This window comes from Nicrophorus vespilloides, unplaced genomic scaffold, assembly GCF_001412225.1.
Source record: "Nicrophorus vespilloides isolate i.1.1-1 unplaced genomic scaffold, Nicve_v1.0, whole genome shotgun sequence".
Classification (NCBI taxonomy): domain Eukaryota; kingdom Metazoa; phylum Arthropoda; class Insecta; order Coleoptera; family Silphidae; genus Nicrophorus; species Nicrophorus vespilloides.
Genome location: NW_017100105.1, coordinates 136,332 through 149,186, shown reverse-complemented (window position 1 = coordinate 149,186; position 12,855 = coordinate 136,332). Strand labels below are relative to the sequence as shown.

The 12,855-nt window shown below is 30.3% G+C and overlaps 1 protein-coding gene across 1 annotated transcript in view; it reads left to right on the top strand.

Annotated features, from left to right (window-relative positions):
- The first annotated feature begins 1,388 nt into the window (after positions 1-1,388).
- The window catches only part of LOC108568234, a 111,608-nt gene continuing 100,141 nt past the window's right edge, over positions 1,389-12,855 (top strand). Inside the window, 1 exon segment of the mRNA XM_017929198.1 lies at positions 1,389-1,494. Coding sequence (XP_017784687.1) covers positions 1,485-1,494 — 10 coding nt within the window. The 5' untranslated portion in view covers positions 1,389-1,484.

Sequence of the window (12,855 nt, the reverse complement as noted above, 5' to 3'; positions counted from 1 at the left end):
GTTGAGATTTTTTCCAAATAAAAATGGAGCATTTTCCTCCACACTAATAAAAAAAAATGTGCGGTTCATCTCGTTTAAACCAGCATATTTTCAATTATTTTATAATGTATTCAATTTTTTGCCACTATTTCGTTCCTATTTCGCTATTCCGTAATTTTCTGAAGACCGGAACAGGCTAAAGGCTGTATGTATTTTTTTTAAAAAAACCAATAAAGATTATTAAATTGCAATTGCACTATTGCTTTTGATTTTATCTTGATTACTGTGATATTTTTAAAGCTCTCTGATACTATCTGCTAAAAGGCAGTGCACAATGAATTCGTAATAATCAATAATAATTGTAATTAGAAAGTTGTTTTATTATTATTATTAGAAATGGACCATTTACAAAAAATATATTTTGGTGATAACATTATATAGTAAAATTCTTTTGATTTGATAAATATAAAAAGAGGACATCTATATTTTAATAAAAAATACCATTAACTATTTTTTTTCCAAACGTGAACTTATAGCACTTTCAAAAGTCTTTCATTTGTCGGTCAAGTTTTTTTTTCTAAAAAAAGTTTTTTTATTGCACTTCAAAACTAACCTATCTTTTGAAAAAAATAATTCACATGAATTTAAACAGAAATTGAACAATTATCATCAATTTATTACTAACATTAACTTTTTTTAATTAACTCCATAATTGTAATTGTAAAAGTGAAATTGAACGCTACTTTTCATATATTGACGTAATATTTAGAATTGAACATTTATCATAAACGTTTAGTTTATTTTATTTTATTGCACTTCTAAAAATAACTGAATAATGATAAATTAGGACAGAAAGAGTTGAGTTTTTTTTGTAATTTATTGTTGCAATAAATATTATTATTACTATTTGAAAAACAAATATGTTCGCATTAATCTAAACTTTATAAATTGTAAGTGAATACAAATATGTGAATTTAAACGAAGCTTTTCATATATTGACGCAATATTTAAAATTAAACATATGTCGTTCAGTTCATTTGATAAAAGGTCGCTCTTCTATTGCACTTCCAAAAATAACTGAATTGTGAGAAAGACATTTAGAATTTATTACTAATAATATCATTTTTGGGCCGATTGCATTGAAAGAACAAAAAAAATTGCAAACGGATTATGAATAATCTCGAACGGCGAGAGAGTGAATATCGAAGTGTTAGTGTGCACGAAGTGTGTATGTGTGGAGTTCGTGTGTTGGTGTGCGAGTGTTTTGTTGTATATGGGGAGAAAGACGACGTCGGCGACGTCGTCGTCGTTGCTCCGTGCGATTGGCCAATCCGGAGGCAGCGCTTCATGGCCAGTCGACGGAGCCGAGACGTTCGACTTCTTGGACTCACCAGTCTACTAGAAGACATTGAGTGAGTAGCAACAGTAGTAGTATTACTAAAGTGTGTCCCATTTTCACAACAGTGGAGAGATAGGGGCAACGAGAGCCCTGGCAATTTACAGCCATGGCGACTGGTAAGTCTCAAAAACAAAATCAACAACTTAAACACCCTTAACATTTGCAAAAAATAAATTTAAAACAAATTAAACGAGAAGAAATTCTCTTCCTTTTTTTGTTTTTTGATTTCTCCGAATCGCAGACCTCCTTTCACTCCGCTCTCGCGCCGTGTTAATAATATTACATAAAATTCGCAACATAACCAGTGGGATTTTTCAGTGAATTAAAATTAAGCAAAAATTATATAAATACATATTAACTACAAAAAAAATACGCGAAACGGAATAGTGATACACATAAACTATTGGTGTAATAAATGGACTGAAGAAAGATACAAACTACAACAAGAACAGTGCGATTTCGCGAAGGCCGTGTTCCGTGTTATTTCGTTACCACTGGGAGACCATATCCACCTTTATTATTTTTTTTTATCCGATCCGAACTCTGATTTCAATAAATCCTTGCCGAGAGACGCGTTTTACTTCTACATATCCTTTCCTGCTTCTTGCATCTGTTTGCAACTTTTATTTCTTTTTTGTTGTTATTGATTTGACGTCCACTTATATTTGCAATCTATAAACTTTTTATTCTGCGTTCGGTTTTCTTTTCTCTTCGACACAAATGACATCACCGGTCACGTTAACCTTACGCAATCCGCAAAGTGCCGCTGCAGCGACATTATTTTTCGGGCCCACGCGCATTCAACTTCGCCGAAGAGCGAAGGTGAACAATAAAAAAATGTAGTTGATAAAAAAGGCGAAATAAAAATAAAGAAAGCAAGCAATAATGAAGGTTTTATGTAGAATGCAAAGGTGTTAAAAATGTAATATCATTATTACGGCCCACTGAAGGAGGGAAGCCGAAAAAGAGATTCGGACGGTCGATTAGACGGGTAACCCGCAAATTTCTGAGCCTTTGCCGAGCCCCGTCTTCTTCCACGTTATTGGGATTTTATTAATTTTAATGACGGCTTTTACGGGCGACCCAAAACAAACAATGCAAAAAAATAAATATGTATGCAAGAAGAAAACAACGTTAACTGGGTCGTCGTTACATCAATCGCATTATCGCGATCCCGATAAGTTGGAAACAATTGGAAATGTCAATATACAAACGTGGAAACGATCTTGGCGCCGCGGACTTCACGTAATTTTATCACCGAAATCATCTTAATTGTAGATACCACTTAAGATTCCGACAGGATAAGCTTTTAACTTGATTGCATCTTAGAATTTTACGATCAACATTTCGTTTTTTTCTATCAAACAATTGTTTCGTTTCTATAAATTACGCTGTTAAAAAAAACAATTGTAATCAACGGACAACATCAGATTTATTTTTTTTTTCGTTTACTTTACATTTTTAAACAATTGCTTCATTGTAAATAAATTACTCTTTTGTAAACAATTGCAATTTGTGAACAATTGTCATATTATTTTAGTTTAACTGCCACCGTTTTTTTTTTTTTTAAATATCAGTTTTTACATTTGACAATTCGTTTTTTAACAATTGATTCGTTTCCTACAAATTACTCTCCTTAAACAATTGTAATCAACAAATAATTGTTATAAACTTGTGTTTACTTTGATTTTCAAAACAAATTGAAATAAATTACTTTTTACATTCAACAGTTTGAATTTCGTTTTCAATAAATTACACTTCAATAAATTTCGCTCTTAAAAACAATTACAATCAACAAACAATTGTTATAAACAATAACAGATGTTTGATTTTTTTTACAATCTTTTCTTTTCACGGTCATCTGCGTTTTTCTTCAATTTCGAATTTTATGTTCAAGAAATTACGCTTTAAAACAATTGTTTTGTTTTTTGTAAATTTCACAAAATTTTACGAACAATTGTTATAATTTCTTTTCTTTCTACTTTAGTTTGTGTAGCCATTAACAAAAGACTATTTTTTCAGTCAACATTTTGAATTTCGTTTTCACTTAATTCCTAAAAGGAATTGCAATTGATGAACAATTGTTATAAAATTATTATTTCAATACCCTAAAGCATTGTTAACAATTATACGTTTCATTTTTCTATAAATTACATTTCTAAACAATTGCAATCAATAAATAATTAAGATAAACAAGGCCAGATGTTTCAAATTTCTAATTTACTTTACTTATCACGGTCATCTAATCAGCAATTTTTTAATAACCGAAAATTTGAAATTCAACATTCTGTTTTCTATAAATTACGTTTCTAAATAATTGTTTTCTTTCTTCAAATTTACGTTATTAAAAAACTGTAGAAATTTATGAAATTTTTTATTAGATATTTCGTTTACTTTAATTTTCACGGCCATTAAAATCAGCGCCTTTTATACCTAGAAAATCCTATAATTTAAATTACGCTCTTTAAGAAACAATCGAAATTATTCAACAATTGCTATAAGATATTTCGTTTAGTATACTTTTCACGGTCATTAGAATAGGCGATTTTTGGTTTAATAGCCTGAAGATTCATTTCTTTGATAAACAACACCGCTCAGTTGCTAAATATTCGAAACAGGTTTTCTATTTCTCGATTCAATTTCCATACATTCTTCAGTCTCTAAAGTATCCGAAAAAAAAACAAACTTTTTCGGTGATTTCATATGTTATTCGATGTTGACTCTGTGTGTCTGTTTTGTAACTAATTTTCAAATCGACCTTCCCCGCTTTTCGACCACGTATTTCAATGCATATGCAAATAAACGAGGTTTCGAAACACACTTCAAATATTGCCATTAATTGTTCCTGTTTGAAACAAAATACAATTTTATTAATTAGTTTCAATACCAGTTTATTTATTTCTTAATTGTTTATAGAAATATTATTAATATAATATATATAAAGAGAGTTCGTCGCTTGATTGAGCATCTATATCTCCAAACACTTTGTAAACTATACTTAAAATTAAACTTTTAATTGAAATTTTCTTGTGAAAACACCATAGGAAATCGAAAATTATTGATTTTACATTTTTATTAAAAAAGATCAGTTTCAACTCAACTTCAAATATTTTGTAAATATTAGATATAGATATATAGATTAACATTCACTTGGAAATACCGAATCTAAATTTTAATTTTGATCACAATTATATGATTAAAAGCATCAATATCTTCAATAATTAAGATTAGTCTCTTAATGAATTAACCTTTAAAGTAATGAAAATATCATCATTTTATAAATAATTTGATTATTAACAAAAAAGTTCGTTTTCTATACGAGAATCGATATTTTCATTAATTTTGTAAACTAATCTCAAGATTAACTACCATATGATAGGTATATTTTATATTCTATTATTGTCTTATGATTATTAAAGAAGGTTCGTCTCTTGCACTCTCACTGATATCTCCAACAATTTGTATATTAAACTTCAGATTAATTCCCATATGGAAATGTCGGGTTCGTCGATGATTCAAGCGTCAATATTTCCAAATATTTAACCTTTAGCTAAAACCCCCGCTCAATAAAACACCTATAACAATTCTTCTTAAAACATCTGTTTTCTTTGTGTTATTGTCACAAGGAATTGCATCAAGTAATTACGGTATTTAGCAATAATGCGTATATAATTTTATTTCTTTTCTTTTCGTTACGCGATTTGAAATGTAAAGGAGATTCATTTGCGTTGGGGTACGATATGTGGGCTTCACAGCCTTTAACATTTATCCGTTTCGCGCGCGCGTGTGTGTGAGTATTTGTGTGTAATACAAGGCCGATTTAAATGTTAAATCTGCAAGAAACGAGAGAGAGAATGAATTACATAAAAATAAAGAGCCAGGGCGACGACTCTCGACGAAAATACGAGAAAAATATAATTTATAGAAGGATATAAAAAACAACAAATATTAACAGTCGTTTTTTTAAAACAAACACATGATGATTTATCACCCACCCACGTAGTTTATGTTAATGCCTACTTGTAGGTAGGATTCACTTATTAATGTACACTTTTATTTTTTTTATATTAATAACAATAATTTTTATGTTTTTAACGAAAGATTTAACGTTATTAGATCCACCGTTTAACGAGCGACCGCACGCTGCTTTCAATTTCGAATAAATCGTGTCGACGATTCATAAACGAAAAACAATCTCAAATCATCAATCTGAAGAGAGAGAGAGAGAAACCCACAGTTTGGACAGAGAAATACAGTTTATTAGATGCGATTGATTTTTAAATGGTCTCAACGAAATAAACGGAAAATAATTTGAAATAATAGAACTAAAATAAAAATGAAAAAATTATATATAATTATAATAATCAAAATTGAAGAGAAAACATAGTTTACAAGATGATTTACAATAAAATAAATTGAAAATAATTAAACTGAAATAAAGTATGTAATAAAAAAATTACATAATCTAAAGTTATCAAAATTGGAGAGAAATAAAACGCAACAGTTTATAAGATGCGCGTTTTATTTTTACGTTCGATCGATTTAAGTATTGGTAATTATTTGTTCGATTCTTAATTGTCGCGTGAATCACCGTGGGTAATTGCGATGTAGCTGTAAATAATATAAACAAACGAGTGAATGGTGAGTAATAAACATTTTGTCGCCAGGCCACGAACTCTGCCCCCGAACGTACGTACCTTTAATTACGAATATAAACACTCTTTTTCTATAAATAAACGGCGCAGCCTTTTGCCGTAATCGAATTTATGTAACACGCGAAGCGATGCATAAATGATGCAAAATGGTACATGTGACGTTGCAGAAGAGAAAGATTTCGAATTTGAATTTGAATTGATGAGAGAATAAGAGAAAAAGATAGAAAGAGAGTTGGAGATGCATCTTCTCTACCGGATGCTGTAAATTTTCTTTCACACTGTTTAAAAAAATATATGTATATATATAAAAAAAAGAAGAAACTAAAACAAACGATGTTTCTGTTTAATGTTTCCTTTATTTTAGAAAGCGCCACGCCGATTAAACAACGCGGAGCACTTTAATCTTATCTTGAATTCCTCCAGATTAAGAAGAAAATTAGATTTTTTTATTCTTCTCGGATCTTTCGGTTCTTTTCAATGAAAAACCAATCTTTGATTACAGTTCAATTTGTTTTATTAATTTTACAGTTACGACCCGATCTTTTTTTTTGATAGTTCACACATTTGTTTGATTGTCTATTATACAAAAAAAAAAGATCCAAAAATAGTGATATAGTCAAAGGTTACTAGGATTAAATTGTTATAATATATAAAATATTAATATTAAATTATTAATTATTTATACTATTCATCAAAAAAAAAATGAGATAAAAATTAGAATTTGCAAATCGAATTTGTATAATTCAAAATTATTTGATTAATTTTTACAGTTATGGCCCGAATTTGATTGTCTTCATCGATTTTTATACGGTAGTTCTAAAGGTTACTAGGATATTGTACAATTTTTTGCATTTTCCCAAAACCATGATGATTTCTTCTTAAATCAAAGTATTTAGATTCATAATATTAAAAAAAAAATCATCTGCTATTTCTTTCCTACAGAAACGTTGATTTTATCTTTTTTTTATTCACATTCTTCCGAATCTATTTTACAGTTATGACCTGAATTTTTATTGGCTAAATTGACATATGACAGGTGAAGGTTTCTAGGATATTCATTTTCTGTATTTCCCGAAACGAAACCGTCATCTTTTTTTGAAATATCAAGATTCATAAAAACTATCCATTTTTATTCTTTTATCTTACTTTCAAATGAAAAACTCTGATTGCTATCGAATATTTTGTTATATTCAATTCATCCGATTAATTTGTACAGTTATAACTTGAATTTTGATTATGTTTATTGACATATTGATTCTAAAGGTTACTAGGATATTGTTATTTTTTTAACATTTCCCAAAACGAAGATGTTTCCATATTTTGTCTCAAAAACTGTAAATTCTAGATATTCAAATAGTATTCTATTCTATTTTTAGTTTTCTCGTTATGATGGCAATCGAATATTTCATTCATATACATCCAATTATAACCACAATTTTGATTGTCATCAATGACATTTGACACATGCATTTTAAAGGTTACTAGGATATCGTTTATCTCTTATCTATTTTTACTTTTGAATCTATTGTACATTCGATTAAAAAACTTTTTGATTGCAATCGAATATTTTATTCATATTCATCCGATTTGTACAGTTACAACTTGAAAAGGTTACTAGGATATTGTTTTTTTTAACATTTACCAAAATGAAGATGTTTCCATATCTTGTCTCAAAAACTATAAATTCTAGATATTCAAAAACTATTTTGAATCTTTCCGTTATTTTCAATAAAAAAATATTTGAGTCATATACATCGGATTCATTTTTACAGATATAACCAGAATTTTGATTGTCATCAATGACATTTCACACATGCATTTTAAAGGTTACTAGGATATTCTTTATTTCTTACATTTCCTGAAACAAACATGTTTTCATATCTGTTTTCTCAAAACGAAGATATTTTTGTATTTTATTTAAAATCATCTAAATTTAAAAGAAATATTTTTTTCTTGCATCTTTGGGTTCTTTCAAACGGAAATCTTTTTTTTATAAAAATCTTTTTCATTTATATTCATCGGATTAATTTTTACAGTTATGACCTGATTTTTGGAATGTCTCCATTGACATTTGACACATTGATTACTAGGATATTGTTTGTTCTTCTTTGCATTTAAATCAAATAATTTGTGAAATTCCTATCAATTTGATTAATTTCTTTAGTTATGACCTGTATTTTCATTGTCTCCATTGACCTTTGACACATTGATTCCATAGGTAACTAAGATATTGTTTGTTTATTTTATTAGTGTTTCCCAAAACAAAGTTGCTTTCGACTGTGTTCGACCCGAATATTGGAATACATGGCAGTAGTACATTGTTTATTATGCATGGTTAACTAATAATGGATAAAAGTTGTTTCGAAAGGTGAACAGGACTTGGTGAATCGAGCGAACGGGCTAAACGTAACCCGACAACAACAAAAAAAAAGAAAGAAACCGAAACAAACGAACGAACGAAATTGAAACAACGTTCGGGATTTGTGAAAGTTGAATGTTTGCCATTTACTGTAATCTCTTCCGAATGGTTAATGACATTCTTTGTGTAGTCTCTCTTTGTTTCTTAAATAAAGTGCGTTTATGAACTAAGTTTTATTTGATCCGATTCTATTTATTTATTTGTTGTTTTTTTTGGCAACGATGGTCAACGTGGGTCGCGCAAACCAACGCCCACTTTAGTCGTAATCGTCGATGGCGACGAAGAGAGAAAGTTGCCCGAGGATTTTTATTTTAATGAGAAAGAAATCCGGCAACACTTTTGCGTTCGAACGCTAAAAAGAGATGAAAACTTACTTATGTAGGCGATTCGGCCGAGAAAGAGATGACTAAGTGGGTGACACAATTCCCCAGAGCCGAACGGCATCTGCACTTTCTGGCCATTGTTTCTGCCTTGATCTGCATCCAAAATCGCCACCGTATGGATACAGAACATCGGAATTGTGGAATTTTCCATTTTGGATAACACTCAATTCGCACGTTTTTAAAGAACAACGAGTAATTAGAGCTATTAGACGCACATAAAGGAACCATACGTTTGACCCACAAACGAAAAAAAAAATGAGCACAAAACAAGGCGGAAATCGTTATATAAATGTGAACTTCTCCAAATCTAAGAAAGCCATAAAAACCATATATAATTTAACATGAATCACGTATCTATCTATTACTAATAATAATTGAATGAAAAAAAACATTAAGATTTAAGATTTTTTTCTTGTTGAAAATCTTCATGAAACAAAAAGAAATGTATGAAAATAAAATAGTATAAATAATTCAAGATTCTTCAAATCTTAAAAAACATAACAACTCCGAAATAATACATTTATAGCAATTCTTCAAATTTAAAATAAATAAAACGAAACAAAAGGAAATAGAAACAAAAATGCTACAGTTTTTATTATGAATATTTAAATATTTATTCTTAATAATAATGTTTATTAAAATTTCATTTACCTTCTATAAAGTTAAGTATGGAAAGGAAAGCAAATAATAACAAAAATATAACAACATACATTAAAACTTCTCTAAAACTGAGAATGCTACAAAATTATATAAATTTACTGCTAATATATACAAACTTTATTGTTCAAATTGATTTGAATTAACAATAGAAAAAGTGTTTCTATCGTAAATAACAGCAAAATTATTGACTTTTTTTCCTAATTAGAATTAATTTCAATTGAATTGAAACTTAATTTATTTTCAATTGCCGGCGTAAGTAGTGATATAGAAATAGGAGTTGTTTTCTCATCTTTCAATTTTTATTTGCTGTGGTTTATAAAAATATTATATATTATATATTTATAGAGGCGGAAAGACCTATAAACAATTGCATTTCGCAGTATTATGATTATAAATACGATTTAAATTATTTATTTGTTCATAAGAAATATTATTATTAAAATTTATTTAAATTTGAATGTTTATTGAAATCAGTTTGTCTTGAATTCTAGAAATCAAAAAGTTATACAACAAAAGCAAACAGAAACACGCACACATCAAAAAAATAAAATAGTGTGCACAGGTGGCTGTGGTTACCTGTGTATTCCTTTACCGTCGTCAGGAGAAAAACAAAGGACGTTTGTCATTTTTTATTAGGGTGTCGAGGGGAAAGGAAAACAATTGACAATTTTGTAAAACGTGATCGCAATGCCAAAGAAAAAAAGAAAGAATAATGATAATGCAGCAACGGACATTTCGAATTAGAATTCGGTTACCTGCAATTAACCTTTGCTTTTTTGCTTGTGAATAGAATGTGTACATTATTCTTTCTTTTTTTTCGCAATGCCGATGCGACCATGGCTCGAACAATGTCTATATATATATCAAAAAATATTCTCTTACACACACTTATATTAGGCTTTTTTTTATTCTCTTCCCACTGCGTCTAGCAATTTTTATAGCTCCTTTTTCGCACTTATTTGCGGGTTTATTATTACCTTGCGCCATGTCGTACGTATGGTTTATAGTTGTTCGGCGCTATTTTCTTCTCTCTCTTTCACACACACACACTCTCTCTCTTTCCTTTTTCTATTTTTTTTTGCGCCATATTATGGCGAGTTGAGTGGAGACGGACGTTTTATTAAGACGCGCGCACGAGGTCATCTGGTCGGCCTCCTCTCCTCTTGTTCTTCGGCTGTGGTCAAAGGAACGTACCCAACCGGCCGACGACAAGGACGGCGCGATACGCGATTCCGAAGATCGAACGAAGAAAAGAAAAAAAATAACGAGAGAAGATTTTCAATAATAAAAAAATATATTATATACACACGAGTGGACACGAGACAGATATAGAGAGCGAATGGATATCACATCATCGTAATTAATAGATTTTTGGATTTCGTCGATATTCGTTCGAGATATTGATAATCCCAAAAGAATTAAATTAAACGAAGATTAAAAAATTATAATCTGCTTTTTATTACTATTACTTTAAGCGTTCTTCGTAAAGTATTTTTTTAAATTTAAATCGAGGAATTCGCAAATTAGTGTGCCGAAAAAAATGCTTTCAACAAAAAAAAATATGAATGTATTCAGGTAGAGTTCTTTTTATGTTTCTTCTCTCTGACCGAATCCACGATAATTGCTAGTTTTACAAGCAGGTAAAACACGCGTCGGCGAGAGCGGATAAGCATCGAAAGGGAATGATATTCCTGAGATGAAGATGAGCGGAGAATAATGGTTAGAGGTGGTGGTTCAGACGAAAGAATGAACGAAGGGAAGAAAAGAAACCACATGTTGCGTGTTTTGTGTGTGTGTGTGTGTGGGGGGCCGAAGAAGAGGAAATACCAAATTTAGGAGGGAAAATAAAAGGAAGAATGAGAAACGTATCCTCGGGGGTGTGAAATATCTCGGCTCGAGTAATGTTAACTGAAAAACGATTTTCGTTTAATGGCCCGTCTCGCCGTCGTCAAGGGTGACAAGATTTCGTGCAGCCGTTCCGCGACGGAAATCGAACGAAGTAGACGTTTAAGCGACCGTCGATTACGTAAGCTCCCTCATTATTTCGGTCGCGTCAATAGTAATTTGCTTACAAATTACAATTATTTATTTCATTTGCATTCATTAATTTGAATCAGCTTACAATATTTCTCTTTTCATAATTCTTTTGATGATGATGATTTTTAAGCAGTTTTTCGCGAAACGCATTCGCACGGTCACATGAATATGGATTGCACGTTGTAACGGGGTTTTTACGTCGCCGTTAAAATATGTATAAGCCACGGAGCGCTTATTAATTTTCCAGCGAATTTTCGGTTCCCGCAAATCTTATTAGAATCTTCGTAGAATAACCTCACTTCTCTCCATATTGATTCTCAAACAAGAATAGAAAAAGAAAAAACAAAATGAGAATATGATTAATTGCCTAGTTTTTTTTCTTACTTTTAAATAAATTAATAACCGAATCCAAGAGCGACATCTAATTATTTATACTTATTTTCGACCCGATGATGGCATCGATTATATCACCCAACCGATGGAACGATTAGCATCACACATATTTACCCAAACCAACATTGCGCAACGCTTTTAGCAAATAATTAAGTCACCTCACTACACGATAAAACGATTTATAATTATGTTCATTACAAGAAAAAACATCTTATTCTCTCATTTAACTCATGAAATAACGTACCATAACGGTAATCAATATTTTTTTACACGATTTTTAATAATTTTAACTAAAAATATTTACTTACATGGAAAAAATCAAGCAAAACTCACTCACTAAGAGAGAATTAGATGCGAAAACCTTCAACAAATATATTTCTTTTCTACACTATATTCATGCACCAAGCAAAATAAGCATCAGATGCGAAAGGATTTAAACAAATAATTTGAATAAAGAAAATCCTGCCAATTCTGAACGGAGAAAAATTGTTGATTTTTCTCGGAAAACGTGCTAATTTTCCGTTGTCGCTCTGCTGCCGATTACTCAATGCTACTTGTTTGTGCATAAATAATGCAAATTTGTTTATTAGACGCAAGGTCGGTTTAACAATGCAGAAAAAATAAATAATAATGATCGCAGTTCTCTTTCGTCTAGTTCTTTTTTTCTGCTCTCTCCGAACGTAACTTAATTGGTTAATTTTCATAGTGCGGAAGCGAATTGACAAAATAGACATAAACTTTATACATCGAGAAACAGTGAATACATGTATTACTAAGTTAAAAAAAATCATTTTGACACTAGAAATCAGATTTTTTGTATAAAATTTAAGAACCGGTCGAACTAAATTTTCAATTTGCATCAATTTTTTCTATGGATATTTGTGCAAGGTTATTTTATTGGATAGTTCGATACAATTTTAGTTACGCGGA